Source organism: Nyctereutes procyonoides, unplaced genomic scaffold (genome assembly GCF_905146905.1).
Source record: "Nyctereutes procyonoides isolate TBG_1078 unplaced genomic scaffold, NYPRO_anot_genome, whole genome shotgun sequence".
NCBI lineage: Eukaryota > Metazoa > Chordata > Mammalia > Carnivora > Canidae > Nyctereutes > Nyctereutes procyonoides.
This window is the reverse complement of record NW_026575048.1, coordinates 21431608-21454189: the sequence shown is the minus strand read 5'-3', so window position 1 is coordinate 21454189 and position 22582 is coordinate 21431608. Positions and strand designations below refer to the sequence as shown.

General features: G+C 42.7%; 1 protein-coding gene across 2 annotated transcripts in view; it reads right to left on the bottom strand.

The window, feature by feature from the left end:
* Nucleotides 1–22582, bottom strand: part of LOC129511173 (zinc finger protein 512) — a 65260-nt gene that overhangs the window by 32785 nt on the left and 9893 nt on the right. Inside the window, exons 3-4 of one of the 2 annotated variants that reach the window (XM_055327714.1) lie at nucleotides 14678–14720; nucleotides 13976–14030 (exon numbers count right to left, since the gene is read on the bottom strand). The exons of the other annotated variant lie outside the window; for it this stretch is intronic. Of the exons in view, the coding sequence (XP_055183689.1) occupies nucleotides 13976–14030; nucleotides 14678–14720 (98 nt within the window). The remainder of the gene's footprint in view (nucleotides 1–13975; nucleotides 14031–14677; nucleotides 14721–22582) is intronic. 2 annotated transcript variants of the gene reach the window in all.

Genomic DNA, 22582 nt, shown 5'->3' with positions numbered 1-22582 from the left:
TTTTACACTTTGCAACCACAGCTCTGAGGTAAACTCAGAGGGTCTCACATCTTGCAGTTTTGGGGTCAGCTGAACACAGTCTATCATTTGAAAGGCTGGCCCTGGGGTTAATGCTACAGACTTCACAACCTGAAGTGGTGGCCCAGGAGTCACTTTCACATACTCAGTAACTTTTTGGGGGGCTCCCGGGGTTATTCCTATTGAGAGCGCAGCTTGAAGCTGTGTCTTTGTGGATCCTGGGACTTGATCTAGTGGCTTTGGACTAATCCTCATAACTTCTGTAGTTTGAGCCCGTACTCCTGGAGCTCTCTGTGAATATTTTATACTTTGATTCTGTGACTGTGGTAGCCCCACTGATCCATCCCCTGGCTGCCACGTCTCAGATGTGAGCTCTACAGACTCTGCGTGTCCTACAGCTTGACCTGTTTGCTTTTGGAGCAACTCTAAAGATTTCCTCCTTTGAAGCCGTTGCCTAGAGGTTAAACCCACAGATTCAGGAACCTGATATCCTAGCCCTGATGTCATTTCTGGAGATTCTGGAACATGATGCAATGACTTTGTAATCAGTGCCTCAGATTCTCCTCTTTGCAGTCTTTTCTCAGAGATCACCTCCACAAATTCTAGTGCTTGAGGATAGGGCCTAGGACATCTCTCTGAATATCCAGTGGTTTTGCTTACTGGCTTTGGGGTCACTCCGAGGAATTCCTTCCCTTTTAGCCTTGCCTTGGAGGTCAATCCCACAGTTTCTGTAGTGTGATGCCTGGGCTCTAGTGTAATCTCTTCAGATCCTACAGCTTGCTGCAGTGGCCTTGTATGTAACTCTCTCAAATCCTTAAGTTGAGGCCGTGACTCAGAGAGCAACTCTAGAGTTTCTGGGATTTGGCAGCTTTTCTTTAGCATTAATTTCGAGGATTTAGAGCCTTGATTCCTTAGCACTGGAGTCAGATCAACAGATTCTGGTACTTGAAGATCTAGCCTTTTAGGATCCATGGCTTTACTTGTTGGCTTTGGGGTCAACTCCACAGATTTTTCTGTGGTTTCATTGCCTTGATGTGCCAACCTTTCTGTGATGTGATAAACTGGTATTGAAATCAAATTCATAGATTTAGGGACTTGATGCTTTGGTGTCGGGATCATCTCTGCACATTCTACAAACTGATGCCCTGGTCTAGGGATTATCTCAGAGTCTGTGATTTGATAGCTTCTTTTCCGATTTAGCATCTCAGCTCTTGTTCCTTGAAGCAGCGCCCCCGGTGCTAAGTCTACAGATTTTGTATCTTGCTGTAGAGAGGCTGAGGACAATTTCACATGTTTTATACTTTGCAACTTTGGATCTGGAGTAAACTCCAAAGATTTCTCATCTTGTTGCTGTGATTCCGGAGACCAGTCTGAAAATCTAACGCTAGTCAACAATGGTCCTGGTGCAAACTTTTTAGTTGCCTCTGGTGCCAACACCACTGATTTCATACCTTGCCATCCTGAAGTCAGCTCTCGACAATTCGTACCTTGCTGTTGGAACCCTGGTGTCAACTCTACCGAGTTCATATCTTGAAAACATGGCTCTGGTGCAAAGGCCTCAGAGTTAGCATGTGGTGACTTGAGGCATGTTGACAACCCTAAAGAATTAGCACTTTGACAATGTGGCAATAGGTTTGATTTCAAAGATTTCACATCTTGAGAACGTGGCCCTGATTCAAACACCACAGATTTCTGCCTGAGGCAAGAATTCAAATCCTTAGAATTCACATTTTGAGGTTGCGGTCCTGGTTTCAACTCCAGAGATTTCACATCTTGAAAACACAGCTTTGGTGCAAACACCACAGATCTCACACTATGTTGTCTAAGGTGTGAGGGCAACGCCTCAGAATTCATACCTTGAGGATGTGGCCCTGGATTTAACTCCACATATTTCATTTTTTTTAAACATGGCTCTAGTGCAAACATCTCACATTTCAAGTCTTGCAGCTCGGAGCCTGAAATCAGTTTCACAGAATTTGCACCACAAAGCAGTGGCTCTTTGTTCATCTCCACCGACTTTACATCGTTAAGCAGTGGCTCTGGTAAAAATAACACAGATTTCATACCATTTAACGGAGAGCCTAAAGTGAACACCGACTGTACAACTTGTGGCTGTGACCCACAGTGATTCTCCAAAAACTGGATTTCTGGAAACTTTGTCCCTGGAATTAACTCAGAAGATTTTACACCTTGCCAATATGCTCCAGCGTTGAACAGAATAGATTTTGTACCTTGATATTCTGATGTAGGGTTAGTTTCAGAGGGCGTTGTGCCGTGCATCTGTGGCCCTGGATTAAACTTTATGGAATTTATGCATTGAAGTTCTAACCCTGGTTTCAAATCAGAAGAATTCACGCTTTGCAGCTGTGGGCCCCAATTGAACTCCCGTGATGTTATACCTTGAAACTGTGTCCCTGGAGTCAATGCACATTTCACATTTTGTAAATGTTGCATAGGGTTGAACAGAACAGATTTTACACCTAGAACTTCTGTTCCCAGATTCAAATCAAAAGGTCCCATACCCTGACATTTAATCCCTGAAGTCAACTCAAAAGACTGTATACCTTGCAAAGGCGGCCCAAGTATGCACCCCGTAGAATTTACACATGGTAATTTTGACTCTGGATTCAACTCAGAAGAATTTACACACTTCACCTGTGGCCCAGGGTTGCATTCCATAGGTGCTACACCTAGAAACTTTGACCCTGGAATCAATTCAGATTTCAAACATTGCAAATGTGATTCCAAGTTGAACACCACAGATGTCTCACTTTGCTTCTTAGTCCCTGGATTCACCTCAGATCCCATACCTTGACATTTTGTCCCTGAAGTCAACCCAAAAGACTGTACGCCTTCCAAAAGTGGCCCACGTTTGCACCCCATAGAATTTACGCATTGTAATTTTGGCTCTGCATTCAACTCAGAAGAATTTACACACTTCATCTGTGGCCCAGGGTTGCATTCCATAGGTGCTACACCTAGAAACTTCGACCCTGGAATCAGTTCAGATTTCATATCTTGCAAATGCGGTTCAGGGTTGAACACCATAGATGTCTCACTTGCAATCTCTGTCCCTGAACTCAATTCAGAAGACTTCATACCTTGAAGTTTTGAAACTAAAGTTAATTCAGAAGGGTTTATACCTTGCAAAGGTGGCTCAGGGTTGCATCCAAAAGAATTTACACACTGCAGTTTTGGTTTTGAAATAAATGCAGAAGAATTCACACCTTGCACATGTGGCCCAAGGCAGAACACCTGAGATTTTATACCTTGAAGCCCCGGCTGAGGATTCAACTCAGATTTTACACCTTTCAATTGTGGCCCAGTGCTGAATGCCACAGGATTTGTACACTGAAGCTGTGGCCCTGGATTCAATTCAGAGGATTTCCCACCTTGTAATTTAGGCTCATGCTTGAATTCCAGAAATTGCTCATATGGAAGCTTCACATCTGTGCACAACTCAGATTTTATCTCTTGTAGCTGTGGCCCAGGATTGAACTCAAAAGACTGCATACCTTGAAGCATACCTGTTCCCTTGCATAACTCGGGAGACTTCACATCTTGCAACTGCTGCTCGGGATTGAATTCCATAGCTTTCACATCGTGAAGCTTTGTCTCTTTGCATAATTCTGAAGATTTTATATGTTGCAGATGTGGTCCAGGATTGAATACCATAAATTCCATACTTTGAGGCTCTGGCCATGGTTTCAACTTACAAGATTTCTCTTCTTGCCACTGTTTCCCAGCTTTGAACTCGGAAGATAGCACACTGCCAGTCTTTGATTTCAAGGCTAACTCAGAGGGGTTTGCAACCTGAAATTCTGGGTCATGTTTGACTTCTGTCGTTTTCATTATTCGAAGGTTTATGGACTCAGGAGATTTTGCACCTTGCAACTTTGCCCCGGGGTTGAATTTCATAGATTTCACACCTTGAAGGTGTGCCCCTGGTGTCAACATATGCAGTTTCAACTGTGGGGCTGACTCAAACCCCAAAGATTTCACATCTTTGACCTTTGCACCTAGAGTCAATTCAAGAGATTTCATATCTTGCTGCATGGGTCTGGCAAGGAACTCCACAGATTCTCCACTTTGAAGCGTTGTTTCTGGTGCCAACTCAGAAGAGGTTACACCTTGTAACCGTGGAACAGGTTTTAACTCAACAGATTTCAAATCTCGAAGCCTGCACTCAGGTATCAAATCAGATTTCTCACCTTGTCTCTGTGGTCCAGGGTTGAATTCCACCGGTTTCATACCTTGAAACTTCCTCTTCTGGGTTAAATTAGATTTCCCACCTTGTAGCTTTGGACCATGGTTGAACTCAGAGGATTTCACTTCTTGAAGCTTTGACCCTGGGATCACTTTAGAAGACTTCATACCTTGAAAGTGTGATCTAGAACTGAACCCCGTAGATTTTGTATCTTGAAGCTTTATACCCATGATCAGCTCAGAGCATTTCACATCTTGTAACTGTGGGCCTGATTTCACAGCTGGAAACTTCCTCCCCAGGGTCAAATCAGAAGATTTCTCACCTTGTAACTTTGGATTAGGTTTCAGTTCTACAGATTTCATACCTTGAAGCTTTTCCCTTGGGATCACTTGAGAAGACTTCACATCCTGCAAGTGTGGTCCAGACTTGAAATTCGTAGATTTAATGTCTTGAAGCTTTATACCCATGATCAACCTAGAAGGTTTCATATCTTGTAACTGTGGGGCTGACTTGAAATCCACTGATTGCACCTTTTGAAGCTTTGTCCCTGATATCAATTCAGAAGATTTCACACCCCTCAACTGTGGCCCAGGTTTGAACTTCACAGATTCCACATCTTGACACTCTGTTTCCGAGATTAACTTAGAACATTTCTCTCCTTGAAACTGTGGCTCAGGGCTGGACGCCAGTTTCATATTTTGAAGCTCTGATCCAAGGTTCAGGTCAGAGGATTTCACAACTTGCGTCTGGGGACTGGGGTCGCTTTCTTTATGTTTTACACTTTGAAGCTTCGATTGTGAGGTCCCCTCAGCAGCATTCACACCTTGTAACGATGACCCAAACAAATCTGTAAATTTGGCACCTTGAATCTTTGCCCCTGCAGTCGGTTTAGAAAAGGTTATGCCTTCCATCTGGGAACTTGGATTTAACTCAATAAATGTCATATCTTGGGACTTTATCTCAGGTGATAACTTAGAAGATTTTAGATCTTGCCACTGTGACCCAGAGTTGAAATTCTCAGATTTCACACCTTGAAGCTTTGTCCGAAGAGTCAACTCAGATGACTTCATCCTTTTCAAGTGTCGTGGGGAGTTCAGCTCTATAGTTGTACCACTTTGTAATTGTGACACTCGGCTTAATACCCCAGATTTTGTGTCAGGAAGCTGTGGCTCTTGCGCAAGCACTAGAGACCTCACACCTTGAAGCTGTGCTCTTGGGGATGACTGTAAGGATTTCACTTCTTGAAGCTTTGGTCCTGCAGTCAATTTAGTAGATTTCCTATCATGCAAGCAAAGCCTAGATTTGAATGTCATAGATTTTATATCACAAAACTTTGACTTTGAAGTCAGGTCACATGATTTCACACTTCTAACCTGTAGACAAGGTTTCAAATCGAAACCTTGAGGCTGATGTTCCTGGAGTGATGACGAAGATTGTTTATCTTGGAGCTTTGGCCTTGGAGTCAACGCAGGTGACCTTCTATCTCTTAACTGTTTCAAAGGTTTCAACCCTGCAGATTTAACACCTGGAGAATGTGACCCAAGATTTAACTCTGCAGATTTCACAGCCTGGAAATCGGGTCCTGGTATCCACTGAATACGTCTCACAGTTTCAAGCTGTGGCTCTCTTTTGAACCCAATAGTTTTTACATCTTGAAGCTGTGGCTCCGAGGTGGATGCCAAAGCCTTCCCTTTTTGCAGCTGTGGTCCTGGTAGTACCTCAGGGGTTTTCACCTTCTGCAGCTGTGGCCCAAGGTTGAACTCTGTATATGTTGCACTTTGAGGTTTTGGCCCTGGAGTCAATTCAGATGACTTTACATCTCTTAACTGTGTCGAAGATTTCAACCCTGCAGATTTAACACCTGGAGAATGTGACCCAAGATTTAACTCTACAGATTTCACAGCTTGGAACTTAGGTCCCGGTATCCACTGGATACATCTCATACTTTCAAGCAGTGGCTCTTGTTGTAACTCAAGAGTTTTTACACAAAGCTGTGGCTCTGAAGCTGACTCTGAGGGTTTTACTTGGTGCAACTGGGGCCCTGGGGTCAACTTAGGAGATTTTAGGCTTTGCAACTGTGGTTCAGGGTTGAATTCCTTAGGTTTTAAACCTTGAATATTTGATTCAGGAGTCCAATCAAGTGATTTTATATCTTTAAATCCTAACTCAAAATTGAGGTCTTCTAATTTTCTGCCTTTAAATTTTAGTTCTGGAATTAACTCCAAAGACATCCCATCTTCTGCCTTAAGCCTTCTCTTCAATTGCTCTGAATTCTTACATTGCTGCTTTGATGAGATTACAGATATCTTGCCATCCTGTTCTGGCCCAGAAGTTAAATTCATGAGTGCCATCCCTTGAAACTGTTGGCTTGGGGCTAAGTCTACAGAGTTTACTCCTTGAAACTTTGCTCTTCTGGTCACATTCCCAGATTTTACTTCCTGCTTCTTTACCCTTGGGGTCAATTTCACAGATTTTACATGTTGCAGCTCTGAATCTGGAGTTTCCTCTACAGATTTTAAGCTTTGATGCTTTACACATGGGGTACCGTCGACAACTTTCCTATCTTGCGTTTGTGGCTCTAAAGTCAATTCCTCAGGTTTCACATCTTGCGGTTCAGACTTTTGGAGCAATGGTCCTGGTGCAAAAGGCACAGGTTTCTCACCTTGCATCTTTAGCCCAAATTTCAGTTCCACGGTTTTCACATCTTGCGGCTGTGTTCTCGGGACCATCTCCACTCCTTTGAATTCTTGAATTCTTGCATGCAGAGCCAAGTCAGGTGTTGCAACTTGAAGCTTAGTATCTTTGGTGTCTTTCACAGATTTGACATGTTCTATCCCTTGCACTGTGGTTGTCTCCATGGATTTCTCACCTTCCGGCTGTGGATTGGGGGTTAACAACATAGATTTCATACCTTTTAGACACTGTCCTGTAGCTAAGGCCACAGATTTCACATCTTTCAGCTCTGAGATCAACAACTCAGGTTTTAAACCTTGACGTTTTGAGCCTGGTGTCAGCTCCATTGGTTTCACGCCTCCCACGTGTGGCCCTTGGATCATTTCAGAAGATTTTATAGCTTGTAAATGTGGTCTTCTAGTCGACTCAGAATAGTTTACTCTTGGCAACTGTGACTCAGGAGTCAACTCCATAGATTCTGCATCTGGTTTCTGTGGTTGTGAGACGAATTTATAAGGACCGTTACCTTCCAAGTTAGACATTTGGCCCACCACGAAATGTTTTATGCCTTGAAACAATGTCTCTGGTACTAATACCTCAGGCTTGACCACTTGCTTTTGAGGTCCTGGGGACAACCCCATAGATCTTATTCCTTTCATCTTTGGCTTTGGGGTCAACTCAAAAAATTTCACATGCTGTAGCTGTGGCCCTGAGTTTAACTCTGAAGATTTCACACTGGAAGGTTGACTTCTTGATGTCAGATCACAAAATTTGATATCTTGTAGCGATGGCCCTGAGCTAAGCCCCACCTGTTTTAGATCTTGAAGCCCCGAAGACATCTTTGCTAATTTAGAATATTGAAGCCCTAATTCTGGGGTCATCTCCACAGAATTCACACCTTCAAACGCTGATCCTGGGGTTTGCTCCCCAAATTTGGCACCTTGAAGCTTTGGCCCATACATCAATTCAGAAAATTTCACCTCTTGCAGCCTTGGCCCTAGATTCTGTTCCTGAGACTTCACACCGTGATACTGTAGTTCTTTGGTCAATTTCATAGATTCCATGCTGTGAAACTTTAATCCTTCAATAGACAGAAGAGATTTCATATTCTCATTCAAGAGCCCTTGGTTTGACTGCAAAGACGATTCTGTTGCAAATCCTATGGACTGTACATCTTGAAGCTGTGTTCCTGGTACACACTGCACACGTTTGAAACCTTGATGCTTCGGTTCTGAGGTCAAATCTGAAAATCTGACATCTTGCAAGCGTGGTCTTGAGTTTTGTTTCACAAATTTCATACTCTGAGTTTGTGATTCTGGAGTCAATTGTACAGACATAACACTTTGATGGTTTGGCCCTGGGATTAAATCTAACGATTTCATCTCTTGCATTGGTGAACCTGGGGTCAGTTCATCAGATTTCACACTGTGATGTGGGGATCCTGAGATTAAATCTACAGGTTTTTCTCCTTGAAGAAGTGGCCCTGGGGATAACTTTGAAAATCTGACACTTTGTAAATGCGGCCCTGGGGTCAATTTCACACCTTGAAGCTGTGCCCCCTTAGTCAAGTCCTCTGATAGTATACTTTGTAGTACTGGTTCTTGTACCAGCTTCTCAGATCCTACCACTCCAGTAGTAGCTAGCTGTTGAATTACATTAACATAGTCCACATCTTGTAATTGTGGCTCTGGCTTCAGCTGCATAGACTTTACTCCCTGGAGCTGTGGCTCTGCGGTCAACTCCATAACACGTCGTTTTGCTCCTGTGATAAATTGTTTAGATCCTTCCATTAATGGGGATGTTCCAGGGGTTAACATCACAGATTTCAAATTTTGCAGTAGTGGCTCTGATTTCTCATATTGCATCCCTGGTCCTAAAGTCAATTCCGGAGATCCTTGTACTAAATATGGTGGTACTGGCATTGTCTCCTGGATATTTTCAACTTGAAGCAATGCCAACCCAAAATTTTCTGTATTTTCATGTTCTGACCTTACGGACATCTCTGAAGGCTCGGTAACTTGACAATGTGGCTTTAGAGTCATTCCTGTAGATTCCATAACTTGACCTGTTGGTTTTTGTGTTAATGCCATTTGGAGCAAAGCCTCAGAAGTCAGCCTCTCAGTTTCTGTGCCCTGATGGCCTGGTCCCAAGGTCATCTCTGAAAACTTTTGAAAATGTGGTCTTGGCATCATCCCAGCAGTTTCCGTGACTTGCTGTGGGATTAACTTCACAGATTCCTCCTCTTGTGGCCAGATCTCAGAAGCTAAAGCTGCAGAGGCCGTGTCCTGATGCCTTGATCTAGAAGTTGAACCCAGAGATTTCATTGCTTCTAAGTGTGGTTCCATGGTAAGTTTCCTTGATTCAACATGTAAGTGTGTTTCAGGAATTAACCTCCCAGATTCTTCCAGTGGTACAGTGAAATCCACAAATTTATTATCATGCATTAGTGGCCCTAGAGTCAACGTCTCAGGTTTTGTACGTTGGGGCCCCCGTGGTCCTGGGGTCAATGGCACAGATTTCACACTTTGAAATTGTGGTTCTGAGGCCAACTCCTTATAGTTCATAAATTCTGAATATGGTCCTAGATTCAGATGAACAGACTTCATACCTTGAGACTCTGGGTTCATCACTTCTGGGGTCAGATCTTGAATCTCTGATCCTGGGACCAACTCTGGAGATTCTTGTATTATGTGTTGAGACATCCGAGTCTCCAAGGCTTTTACGCCTTGGAGCATTGTCTCAAGAGCACCTTGGAATGGCATTGAGTTCATCTGCATAGATTCTAAGGTCTGGCTCAATGGCCTTGGAGTACTTCCTAAAGATGATTGTTTCAACTCCATAGATTCTTTCCTCTGGTGACAAGTGTCAGAGGTCAACTCTGCTTCTGCTCCTTCGTATCCTGGCTCTGTGATCATCCCTGAAGATTCTAAAGCTTGATGCCATGGAGTCAATCCTTCAGGATCTATGGCTTCATGATTTGGCTTGAGGCTGAGCTCTACAGATTTCACTGTTTGAGTGCGTGCCCCTGAAATCGGCTCCTCGTATTTCATACCTTCCACCTGTGTTTTAGGAATCAACCTTCTGCATTCTACCATTCGAGGAATTTTCACATCTTTAAGTAAGAGTGCTGGAGCTATCTCCTCTGGTCTTTCATCAGGTAACCATGGCTCTGGGGCCAACTCCATGGATTTCATGTCTTCCTGTAGTGGTCTTAGGGTCAACTCCACAGCTTTTATATCTGGAAACTCTGGTGGCATGCCCAAATGAACATATTCCAGACCTTGCAACTGTGGAGCGGAGGTCAACTCCATTGATTTCCTATTCTGTAACTGTGGTGCTGGGGCTAACTCAGCAGATGTTCCACTTTGTTCTTGTGTTCCTAAACGAATAGATTGCAGACCTTGAAGCTGAGACGTTGGGGCTAACTGCACAGAATTCCCACTTTCCAGCAGTGGAATGGGTGCCAACCCATCAGATTTTACAGTCTGCAGTTGAAGTTCTGGGGCCGATTCTATAGAGTTCACAGTTGGGATCAACTGTCCATATTCTGCCATTTGTGGGATTGAACCTGAGGTTCCGTCTATAGGTTTTACATTTTGTAATCCTGGGGATAACTTCATGGAATCCACAACCGTAAGCTGTGGCATTGGCTTCACCCCCAAATATTCTACATCTGGAAGTAGTGATGTAGTGGTCAATACTGAAGAATCTGTGACTTGATGCAGTGGCTCTTGATTCATTCCCTCAGACGCTGTACTTTGACCCAGTGACCTCGGGACTGTACCTAAAGATTCCATTATTTGACGAGGTGACTGTGTCAACTCAGTTAGATTTCTGACTGTGGGGTCAGAGGCCAACCCTCTAGTTTCTATAGTTTGGTGGCTTTGCCTTGGACTCATCTCTGAAGGTTCTAAGATTTGATCCCACGGGGTCATCCTTGAAGATTCTATGACTTGATGTGATAGGCCTGGGGTTAATGCCATAGTGTCTGTGCGTTGATGATATGGTTGTGGAGTCATCCCCACAGAGTCCAGCACCTGAATCCATGACCCAGGGGTCAACTCCAGAGGTTCTTTGACTTGAGGTACTGGCCTCGAGGTCAAATCCGGAGTTTCCACAATTTGTGATTGTGATGCTATGATCATTCCCATGGTTGACCCCAGGGCTACTGGAGTTACCTTTAGAGAATGTACGGATTGATGTGATGGCATTGGAATCACCCCTACTGATTCTGTGACTTTAGGTGGTGGCTTTGGAGGTAAACCCACAGTTTCTACAACTCCAGGTGAACCAATAGTAGTAGGAGAGCCGGAAGTCAAACCATCTGGTTGAGTCACTCCTGGGGTCAAATTTGCAATTTTAGACTGTGAATCTCCATATTCTATAACATGTGACTGTGCTGATGGAATTATCCCCATGAAATCCACAGCCTGTAATAGTGCCACTGGAGTTACTTTTGTGTAATCTGTAACTTGGTGCAATGGAGTGGAGATCATTTCCAGGGATCTTGTGTTTTGACACACTGGTCCTGGAGGAATGTTCAGTGGTTCTATGGCTTGATTTTGTGGCCTTGAGGTTATGTCCACGGATTCAGCAACTTGAAACTGTGGCCCTACAGTCATTTCCACAGTTTCCACAACTTCATGTCCTACCTGTGGACCTATGTCTCCTGGTGGCATGACTTCATGATCCAACGATGTGTTTATATCCCCAGACTCCATGGCTGGATACTGTGTTCTTGGGGTTATTCCCACTGATTCTATGATATGTGAATGTGATTTTTTAATCATCCCGATAGAATCCATGACTTGAAGCAATTCTACAGGGGTTACCTTCACATTATCTGTGACGTGATTCGGTGATCTGGAGGTCATCTTTGATTCCATAACTTGATGCTGAGGACTTGATGTTACCTCCACTGATTCAGTGATTTGATATGATGGTTTTGTGCTTACACTCACTCTTTTCATCGTTTCCACTGGTTTCCCAACTTCATCTGGTGGCTGTGGGAACAAACCCACAGATTCTGCCACTTCTGAATGTGACTCTGGGATGATCCCCATTGAATCCATGACTTGAAGTAATGCCAGTGGAGTTACCTTTATGCTATCTGTAACTTGATATGATAGCCTTGGGGCCAACTCCACTTTAGTCACTTGGGTCTCATGCTGCTGCATCCTTTTTTCCGGAAAACCTATGACCCTCTGGTCTATACTAAGCTCTAGGATGTGTTTTGGCTCTTTCTGCAGGAAATTGGTTTCCTCTTGAATTATGTCAACTCCTAAACTTTTGGGAGGTGGAGTGCCCAGTGATGTAACTAAGGGCCTGGATTCAACGATTTGGGGGCCATCCCCCAGTTGTGACAGCTTACCTGGGATAAGTGACTGTGAAATTTTTGTTTCTGTTCTATTCAATCCAGATTCCACTCCAATATTCACATGGAGCTGGAATGATGGACAGTTTGGGGATTTATTGTTGATACTTTGTTCACTGCTTTGATGGATAGGCATAGATACCTGCATTTGAGGTTTCTCTGGTTCAGGGACTCCTCCTCGTGCCTCAGTTAAATAATGCAGCATTTCCCATGATTCCTTCACAGGCAGAGGAACTGTTTGTTCCTTCAAAGTACAAACCTTCCAAGCCATATGTCCTTCTAACTTCCACCCAGCCAAAGGAGAGAGCCGGAGTGGAGCCCGCCCTGAGAATCCTGGTCTTGCCTTGCAAATAGAATTTGACCCATGATCCAATGTCAAATGACTCTTGCTCCCTCTCCCATTCTTTGTTTGTTCTTGTTGACAGAGACCTGGGGATTCAAAAACAGAGCTGATAAAAGAGCTTTGAGACCTTAATGGTGAAAGAGCTGCCAAATCCTCCAAAAGATGTGATTTCTCAAGCTGTGAGAGTTGAAAAGGGGGCAGGGATGTGCCTTGGTTCCTGAGCACAGAAGACTGTTTTTTGGGTAAAATAGGTAAACTACGGCTCTGGAGTTGCCAGGTTGTTCCTTCAGAAATGACAGAAAGGTGTGACAGGCTGGAGCTGTTGCATAATGATCCAGAGGAGATGCTGTGATCAGTAGAATGTTTTGCCTTCTTACAGCCACAACAGGGTAGAACAGGCTCCTGAGACACAATAACAGAGGAGGTAGAGGAAGAAATCATATCCGAAGATTCTTGCAAACACGAGTGCATAAGACTTGATCTAAGAAATAAAGAAAAATTCCATTTGCTTTGAAGCAGGAGAAGGTAGGAAAAGTAGGAAAAGGGAAAGATAATGGCCATTTCAAATGTAAAATATTTTGACCTGAGGGAGTACAACAACAAAAGAGGTTGCTTTCCCCAACTTCAATTATTTATAGAAAGAATTCCTCTACCAGGAGGAAAGGGAGGCCATTGTCTCCATTGCAATCAGAAATGATTCATAAACCAGTTGTTCTTAAACCTTTGAACTCAGAATTCATCCCCACTATCAAAACTAACCAACCAACCAACCAACCAACCAACCAACTAACAATCTCTCTTTTCCCTCTCTCTTTCCCTCCCCTCCTTCCCTCTCTATAACCCTTCCTCCCTTCAGTCCCTTCCTTCCTCTCTCTTAAAAGTTCTACCAGCTTTGGGGTACCTGGCTGCCTCAGTCAGTATAGCATGCAATTTTTGATCTCGGGACTGTGAGTTTGAGCCCCACATTGGGGGTAGAGTTTACTTAAAAAAAAAAACAAACAAAAGACCTTCCATCACTTCAACCCCCACCCAGAAACTACCTTCCCTGACCTTGTGCATTCCAGATGTTTGAAGATCTGTTGAAGACTTCTGGTCATTGACCAGAGTATATATTCCTGGGCCCATCCCACAGGGAGTCCTGAAAAGCTGGATACAACAGAGTGTGTCAGTGTAATTGAAGTGATATTAAAAGTACTAATAAGGAAACCAATAAGAAGAGTGGCTTAAGTTAGAAAGGAAACTACTATCACAGTCAGAAAAGTAAAACAGTACTAGGTATCTTTCTCCTCACTTTACAGGGTTTATCAGTAGGGTAGGCTGAAGAAAGAAAGAATAGATAGTGACGATCAATTTTACTCACTTTGTCAGGTTAGCTTCAGAGCAACCCATTCTGAGATTTTCTTCCCACTGGGAAGCTGGGAGCAGAGGTAAAGAATCTGTTAGAATCATAATTATTGATACCACCTAGTTCAAGCCACTTGTTTTACAAAGAAGAGATCGAAGGTGAAATCATGTCCAGGATCATAAAGTTAAGTAGTGATAGAGCTCAGACGTAATGTAGGTCTAAGTTTTTATATTTTAAAATATACTATGCCGCCTTTACCATGTAGTGGATGTAAGTCATTGGAAACAGCTGAAACAATCATGGTAGGAGGGAGTTGGAGTAAGGGAAATAAATCTGTAATACATATTTTTTCCTTCAAATGAGTCTATTCAGCGTCTATGGCAGGGGAAAAATGTATCGAAACTTCCCCCACTAAAGATCTCATCAAATTTCTTTCCTGATACTTTGAGTTTTGCATAAAAGGAAATTAGGAAAGAAAACATGAGGAACGGAAGCATAGAAAGAACTATAAATCAGTTTACATCTCTTTGGAAGTTGCCAGAAAGAATTTAGCATCTTTGGAGATGTTAGGAAGAATAGGCACATTTCTTTCACTTATACAATCTTTTTCAACCTCCCACCCTCTACCTGTTATTAAAGTCTACAGTCTAAAAGCAGACCCACTGTTGATTTGTCATTAGCCTTGAGCTAAAGAATAAAGTATAAGATCTCTCTGACCTGTGAATTTCTGGATCTTTTTCAATTTACGCTGCCTTGAAGTCTAGAGGGGCACAAAAAGAAAAAATAAAACCAGAAAATGTTCTAGGTTAGAGAATTTATCAACAGCACATTTCGTCTTACAGATACAATTATTCATCCAGTTGGTAACCATAACCACAGCAACAATTACCACCCCATTCACTTATTCATAAATTATCTAATGAGCGCTTACTAACTTCTAGGCATTATGTTAGGTGCCAGGACTACAAAAGTAAATGAGATCCCTGTATTCTGGGAACTCACATTACTGGGGAAAACAGATGGCTAAACGGCTAAGTTACAATATCAGGTGGTAACAGAAATATAAAGGTTAGGGAATAAAGAGGACAGTGGTTAACTGCCTGGGAAAAAAGGAAAAAATTACTCAAGAAATGGCCAGTTGAACTGGAGTTTAAATTATCACCAGAAGATTTTTAGGTAAAGAGAGAGCATTCCAGCCAACGGGAACATGACCAAGAAGATTATAAAGTCATGATTTGTTGGGTGTACTTTTGCTAAGTAGTGAGAGATGAAACTAAAATATAGGTGGAAGCCAAGTTGTTCCAGGTCATTTTATCTATCTATCTATCTATCTATCTATCTATCTATCTATCTATCTTATTTGACAGAGAAGAGAGCACAAGCAGGGGGAGTGGCAAACAGAGGGAGAGGGAGAAGCAGGTTCCCACCTGAGTGGAGAACCTATTTCATCCTAGAATCCTAAGATTATGACCTGAGCCAAAGGCAGACACTTAATCAACTGAGCCACCCAGGCACACCCCAGATCATTTTAAAGACAGAAGTGATATGTGTTGCCATTTCAAATAAAATAATTTTTATTTCTTCCTTTTGATTCAGGACATCAGTCTCTGAGAGCATATTAAAACAGCCTATACAATTTTATTCATAGTATTAGCAAATGTTTTAGCTAAGCAATCGGATGTTGGATAGAAGTGTTGAAAGTAAGATCTCCCAAGAACACTAAGGTGGTTTAACCTAAGAAAGTAAACCAATGTGATATACCACATTAATAACACAAAGAGAGCAGCACCTGGGTGGCTCAGTGGTTGAGTGTCTGCCTTTGGCTCAGGTTGTAGTCCCAGGGTCCTGGAATCGAGTCCCCCATCAGGCTCCCCATGAGGAGGCTGCTTCTCCCTCTACCTATGTCTCTGCCTCCCTGTGTGTGTCTCGAATGAATGAATGAATGAATGAATGAATAAATAAATAAAACCTTTAAGAAATGACATGAAGAGGAAAAACCTGAACAATAATGTCAACTGATGGAGAAAAAGCATTGGCAAAATCCAACACTCACTCATGATTTATAAAAAATAGAAACACTCAACAAACTAGGGTTCGAAGGGATGTCCTCAATATAGTAAATGGCATTTATGAAAAACCCTCTACTAATATAATTCTTCACAGTGAAAGACTGAAAGCTTTGCCTTTAAGGGGGGAACAGACAAGGATACTCACTTTCACTACTTTTTCTTTAATATTGGACTAGAAACTTCAACCAGAGCAATTAGGTAAGAAAAATAAAAGCCATCTCAATTGGAAAGGAAAATGTTAAACTATCTCCATGTCTATTCACAGATGACATAATCTTGTTGTCAGAAAATCCTAAGAACACACACACAAACCCAATTAGAGCTAATAAATGAATTTAGAAAAGTTGCAAAATACAGTAAATCAGTTGCATTTTTACAAATATTTTATTGATTTGCGAGAGACCCAGAGAGAGAGAGAGAAAGAGAGACAGGGGCAGAGACATAGGCAGAGGGAGAAGCAGACTCCCCACAAGGAGACTGAGGTGGGACTTGACCCTGGACCCCAGGATCACCCCCTGAGCTGAAGGCAGATGGTCAACTGCTGAGTCACAAAGGCGTCCCTGACATGTGGTTTTTAACTTGCTTTAACTTCAGAGAACAAACTGATAGTTACCAGAGGGGAGGTGGGTGGGGGATGGGTAAAAACAGGTGAAGGGGATTAAGAGTACACTTATCTTGACAAGCACCGAGTAATGTACAGAATTGCTGAATTACTATATTGTAAACCTGAAACTTATATAACACTGCATGTTAACTATACTGGAATTAAAATTTTTAAGTAATAAAATAAAATTTTCTGTTCTGAAGAAAGAAAGTGGTCTGTGGCCTAACAGCAGTAACAGAACCTGGGAACTTGTTAGAAAGGCAGACTCTCAGGCAGCCCCCGGGGGGGGGGGGGGGGGGCGGCTCAGGGGTCTAGCGCCGCCTTCAGCCCAGGGCGTGATCCTGGAGTCCTGGGATCCAGTGCAGGGATGGAGTGCCAGGATCAAGTCCCACATTGGACTCCCTGCATGGAGCCTGCTTCTCCCTCTGCCTATGTCTCTGCCTATGTCTCTGTGTCTGTCTGTCTGTCTCTCTCTCTCTGTCTCTCATGAATAAACAAATAAAATCTTCAATAAAAATAAAAGAATCACAGGGTTAACCAACTGAGCCACCCAGGCACCCTCTGCCATTTTCTTTTACTTTTTCTTTTTTTATAAATTTATTTTTTATTGGTGTTCAATTTGCCAACATATAGAATAACACCCAGTGCTCATCCCATCAAGTGCCCCCCTCAGTGCCCGTCACCCAGTCACCCCCACCCCCCGCCCACCTCCCCTTCCACCACCCCTAGTTCGTTTCCCAGAGTTAGGAGTCTCTCGTGTTCTGTCTCCCTTTCTGTTATTTCCCACTTGTTTTTTCTCCTTTCCCCTTTATTCCCTTTCACTATTTTTTATAGTCCCCAAATGAATGAGACCAAATAATGTTTGTCCTTCTCCGATTGACTCATTTCACTCAGCATAATACTCTCCAGTTCCATTCACGTTGAAGCAAATGGTGGGTGTTTGTCATTTCTAATGGCTGAGGAATATTCCATTGTATATATAAACCACATCTTCTATTTATTTATTTATTTATTTATTTATTTATTTATTTATTTATTTATTTATTTACGATAGTCATACAGAGAGAGAGAGGCAGAGACACAGGCAGAGGGAGAAGCAGGCTCCATGCACCGGGAGCCTGACGCGGGATTCGATCCCGGGTCTCCAGGATCGCGCCCTGGGCCAAAGGCAGGCGCCAAACCGCTGCGCCACCCAGGGATCCCAAACCACATCTTCTTTATCCATTCATCTTTCGATGGACACTAAGGCTCCTTCCACAGTTTGGCTATTGTGGACATTGCTGCTATAAACATCGGGGTGCAAGTGTCCCGGCGTTTCATTGCATCTGTACTTTGGGGAAAATCCCCAGCAGTGCAATTGCTGGGTCGTAGGGCAGATCTATTTTTAACTCTTTGAGGAACCTCCACACAGTTTTCCAGAGTGGCTGTAGCAGTTCACATTCCCACCAACAGTGCAGGAGGCTTCCCCTCTCTCCACATCCTCTCCAACATTTGTGGTTTCCTGCCTTGTTAATTTTCCCCATTCTCACCCCTCTGCCATCTTTCAATTGCATATGGGATTAATATTTATCAGAAGCATTCAGCCTGGCATTCAAAGCCCTCTACAATGTCATCTCTACCAATTTTCTAAAATTTTCTCTCATTGGGCTCCCTATTCTACACGCCATCCTCATAGGTGTCCTCTCTACAAACACATCCAACACTCTTCAGCTTCCCATGCTTTTTCTCAATCCATTCCCTACATCAGGAAAGTCTTCACTACTCTCTTCCATCCACACTATCCACCTTCAAAGCCCTACCCCTCCTCTGAAGCATACTTCAAACCCGAGCTTTCCAGAGGCATTTTATAGATCTCCCTGCTTCAAAACACTCCACCTCCAACGTCTGCCGCAATATTTATTCTTCTATTAACTCATCACGTTCTCTTTCCTTGGATTATATATACATACCCATTTGATCATCTCCCCCAGTTCACCTCGAGCTCCTAAAACGTGGGAGATGGTGTTTTATTTTTCTTCAATGTCTAGTATGCTACCACATATAATAGGTGCTCGAGGTTTGTTGAAACAAACTGAAAGGAACAGGATCGAGCATGACTTGTACTTATCGAAAGACATGCATAGGAACGATCTCAACTCCCCTCTTTCCCCAGCCAGTTCCTCTCATGGCCCAAGATGTGGGAGTTGCCATGGCTTCTGGGGCAGAGACAGGGAGCAGTGAATTTCAAGGGAGGGTTGCATTACATACCTTGGAGTCTGTCTTGGTTGCCACCTGCTTCCTGCTCTGTTTCCCAGAAAAGAGTATCCAAAGTCCCCATGCAAGGAAACCAAATAATAGTAGAAGGCTGACATACAGTGGAGGTGGCATAGCCTCCAAATGGCACTCCAAATCAGTGCCATTACTCAACCCATTGCTCCTCTCAACCCAATGCTCCTCTCAGCTCCTCTCCCTCAAGGCTGTGTCTGACCCCATATGATGTCACAATGGAAACTTCAAGGTAAACCTGACAGGGCCCAGCCAATGTCCGAGCTGCTGGCCTCTCTCCTCTGAGCCATACCCATCTGCTGCCCTTTTCTGCACCTGCTCACGGGTTCTGTCCTGACAATCAATGCTCAGGGAAGGCCTCCTTTACAATTCTACTAGGATTTGGCTGGACAACTTGTCATAAAGTAGAGAATATGGAGTCAAGATTTCAAAGGCTCCAAGTCGCCTGTCTTGCACTAAAGCATCTTCTCTTCTCTGGAACCAGTCATTCCATAGAGGGTCAGTTATGGTGTCGTATGTTCCCAAATCACAAACTAGAATACAGAGTCAAATACATTTAAGAAAGCTTGGATATCTTAAGTAAACACTCTCAGAAAAATGTGATACATATAATTTCCTACTCCAAGGCTTAACCCATTTCTTAGTTGCTATAGCACTGAAACAGAGAAGAGATGTCACATAGGGAAATTAAATAATCTCAGAGGATCACTCTACTCCAGAATCCAGGGTCTCATTTTCTAGAACATTTATTATATCATTACACCCAGAGCTACCTGGATTTTCTATGCTAATTCACTGTAAACAAAATTTACAAGGAATCGACCTATGCTATAATAAAGGTAAATAAAACTGGCCACGGTATTTTTTCTTATACCAATGTTAATCTGGAAAATCAATTCAATTAAATAACTGTTGAATAGCAGGCACTGTTTTTGAAAAAGACAATTATGGTTCTCACTTTATAGAATTTTCAGTCTATTGGTGCAGCCAAAGTAATATTCTCAGAAAGCCCATCAACAAGGAAATGGCTAAATAACATATGGTATGTCCAAATTATGAAAGACTTTGCAGTCACTATAAAGATAATTATAAAGAGCCATACTTGTCAGGCTGAGCACACATTATGTGGCAATACTACCATATGCCAGCCTGGAGATCTAAGGTTAGGGCCGGAGGTACAGTTTTGGTTCTTAGAATACATTTGCACGGTTTGACAAGGACTTTTTTAAAAATATTTTATTTTTTTTATTTTTTAAAGATTTTATTCATTTATTCATAGAGACACACACACACACAGAGAGAGAGAGAGAGAGAGAGAGAGAGAGAGAGAGAGGCAGAGACACAGGCAGAGGGAGAAGCAGGCTCCATGCAGGAAGCTCGACGCGGGACTCGATTCCGGGTCTCCAGGACCACGCCCTGGACCGAAGGCGGCGCTAAACCGCTGAGCCACCCGGGCTCCCCAAAGATCTTATTAATTAATTTATTTATTTGAGAAAGAGAGAAAGAGAGAGATCAAAAGCGGTGGAGGGGGGGAGTGGCAGAGGGAGAGGGAAAAGCAGGCTCCTCACTAAGCAGGGAGCCCAATGCAGGGCTCTATCCCAGGACCCTAGGATCATGACCTGAGCCAAAGGTAGACACTGAAGCACCTGAGCCACCCAGGCACCACACTTTTTTCTATGCGTATATAAAAATATATATTCTAAGTGTCTTGAATATTTACTCACCATTATGTTTGAGCCATCTATGCTATTTGGTACACCTAGGATTCATTTTTATTATTTCATTACACTGCATAACTACTGCATAACTTATTTTCCCATTACGATATTGACGGACATTTGGCTTGTCTTCCATGTCTGGCTTTTATAAACAATGCTGGTTTTTTAAAGATTTTATTTATTTATTCATAGAGACACAGCTAGAGAGAGAGGCAGAGACACAGGCAGAGGGAGAAGCAGGCTCCATGCAGGAAGCCCGATGTGGGACTCGATCCCGGGTCTCCAGGATCACGCCCCGGGCTGCAGGCGGCGCTAAACCGCTCCGCCACCGGGGCTGCCCAACAATGCTGTTAAAAACATCTTTGTCCATATATCTTGCTGGATATATATTCCTAGTTCTTTCTGGCAGTGGTTCTCAAGCTTTAATATACACCAAAATCACCAGGAGGGTTTGTTAAAACACAGACTGCTGGGCTCTCCCCCTAGTACTGCTGATTGAGTAAGTTTGGAGTGGATCTTAGGAATTTGGCATTTCTAAGGAGTTTCCAGGTGCTGCTGATGCTGTTGGACCAAGGATGGCACATTAAGAATCCCTGCTCTAGGGCAGCCCCTGTAGCTCAGCGGTTTAGCGCCGCCTACAGCCCAGGGCGTGATCCTTGGAGACCCGGGATCAGTGAATGGCAGTTCTTCCTGCCTCTTTTTCACACCAACGTGTGGTATTGTCAGGCTGTTTCATTTTAGCCAATCGGGTAGATGTGGTAACGGTATTCCATTGCTTCACTTAAATTTCTCTGGTTACTAATAATTACTAACTTGTGAACACACTTTCATGAGTTAATTGGGCATTTCGTTTTTAAACATAATACTGTATTCTAGCTGCTAATATTTTGTTTAGGATTTTTGTTACCTATTTTCATGAGTGAGGCCATCCTATAATTTTTCTCTCTTGTTCTGTCTTTGTCAGGCTTTTGGTATGAGGGTTGTGCTAGACTCCTGAGTTGGGGAATGTTTTTTTGTCTTTTTCTGTAATTCCTGAAAAAGTTTGCATCAGACTGGAACTACTTGATCTTTCAACATGTGCTAGAATTTGTCGGCAAAGCCATACAGGCCTGGAGGTGTCTTTGAGTGAAGATTTTTGACAAAAGATTTCATTTCCTTGCAGGTTACAATGCTATTGAGAATGTGTACATTTTTTGAATCATCTTTGGTGAGTTATATTTTTTAGTGATTTTTCTTTTTTTTAAAGATTTGTTTATTAAAGACAGAGAGAGAGAGAGAGAGAGAGAGAGAGGCAGAGACATAGGCAGAGGGAGAAGAAGGCTCCCTGCAAGAAGCCTGATGCAGGACTCGATCCCAGATCCCAGGATCACGACCTGAGCACAAGGCAGAAGCTCAGCCACTCACTGATCCACCCAGGCATCCCTCTAGTAAGCTTTCTATTTAATCTACACTTTCAAATGTATTGACATAAAGTTATTCAAGCGGAGTTCTGTCTCCTTGGATTTATGATATTGGTTATTTGTGTCTTCTTGCTAAAGATTTGTCAGTCTTAATTCTTTCAAAGGACCAATTTTCTGTATGTTTGCTTTTTACTTCAATAATTTCTCCCTTTGTCTTTATTATTGCCTTACTTCTACTTTCGTTTTTGCCCCATTTTATTGGCACAGTTCTACTTCCTTTGGATTTATCTTGCTGTTTTATTCCCCTAATTTCTTGAGATAAATGCCTAGATCATTCACTTTTAATCCCTTTTCCCTAACATCTGCATTTGAGAGTATAAATTTTCTCCTAAGTACTACTTTAGCTTCATTGCACAAGTTATGATATGTAAAATTTTTATCATTCTCTTTCAACTGTTTTCTAATTTCCATGATGATTTCTCCTTTAATACATGGGTTATTTGGTAGTTCATTTTAAGTTTCTAAGCACAGGGGGATTTTCTAGTTATCTAACAAAGTTGCACTGT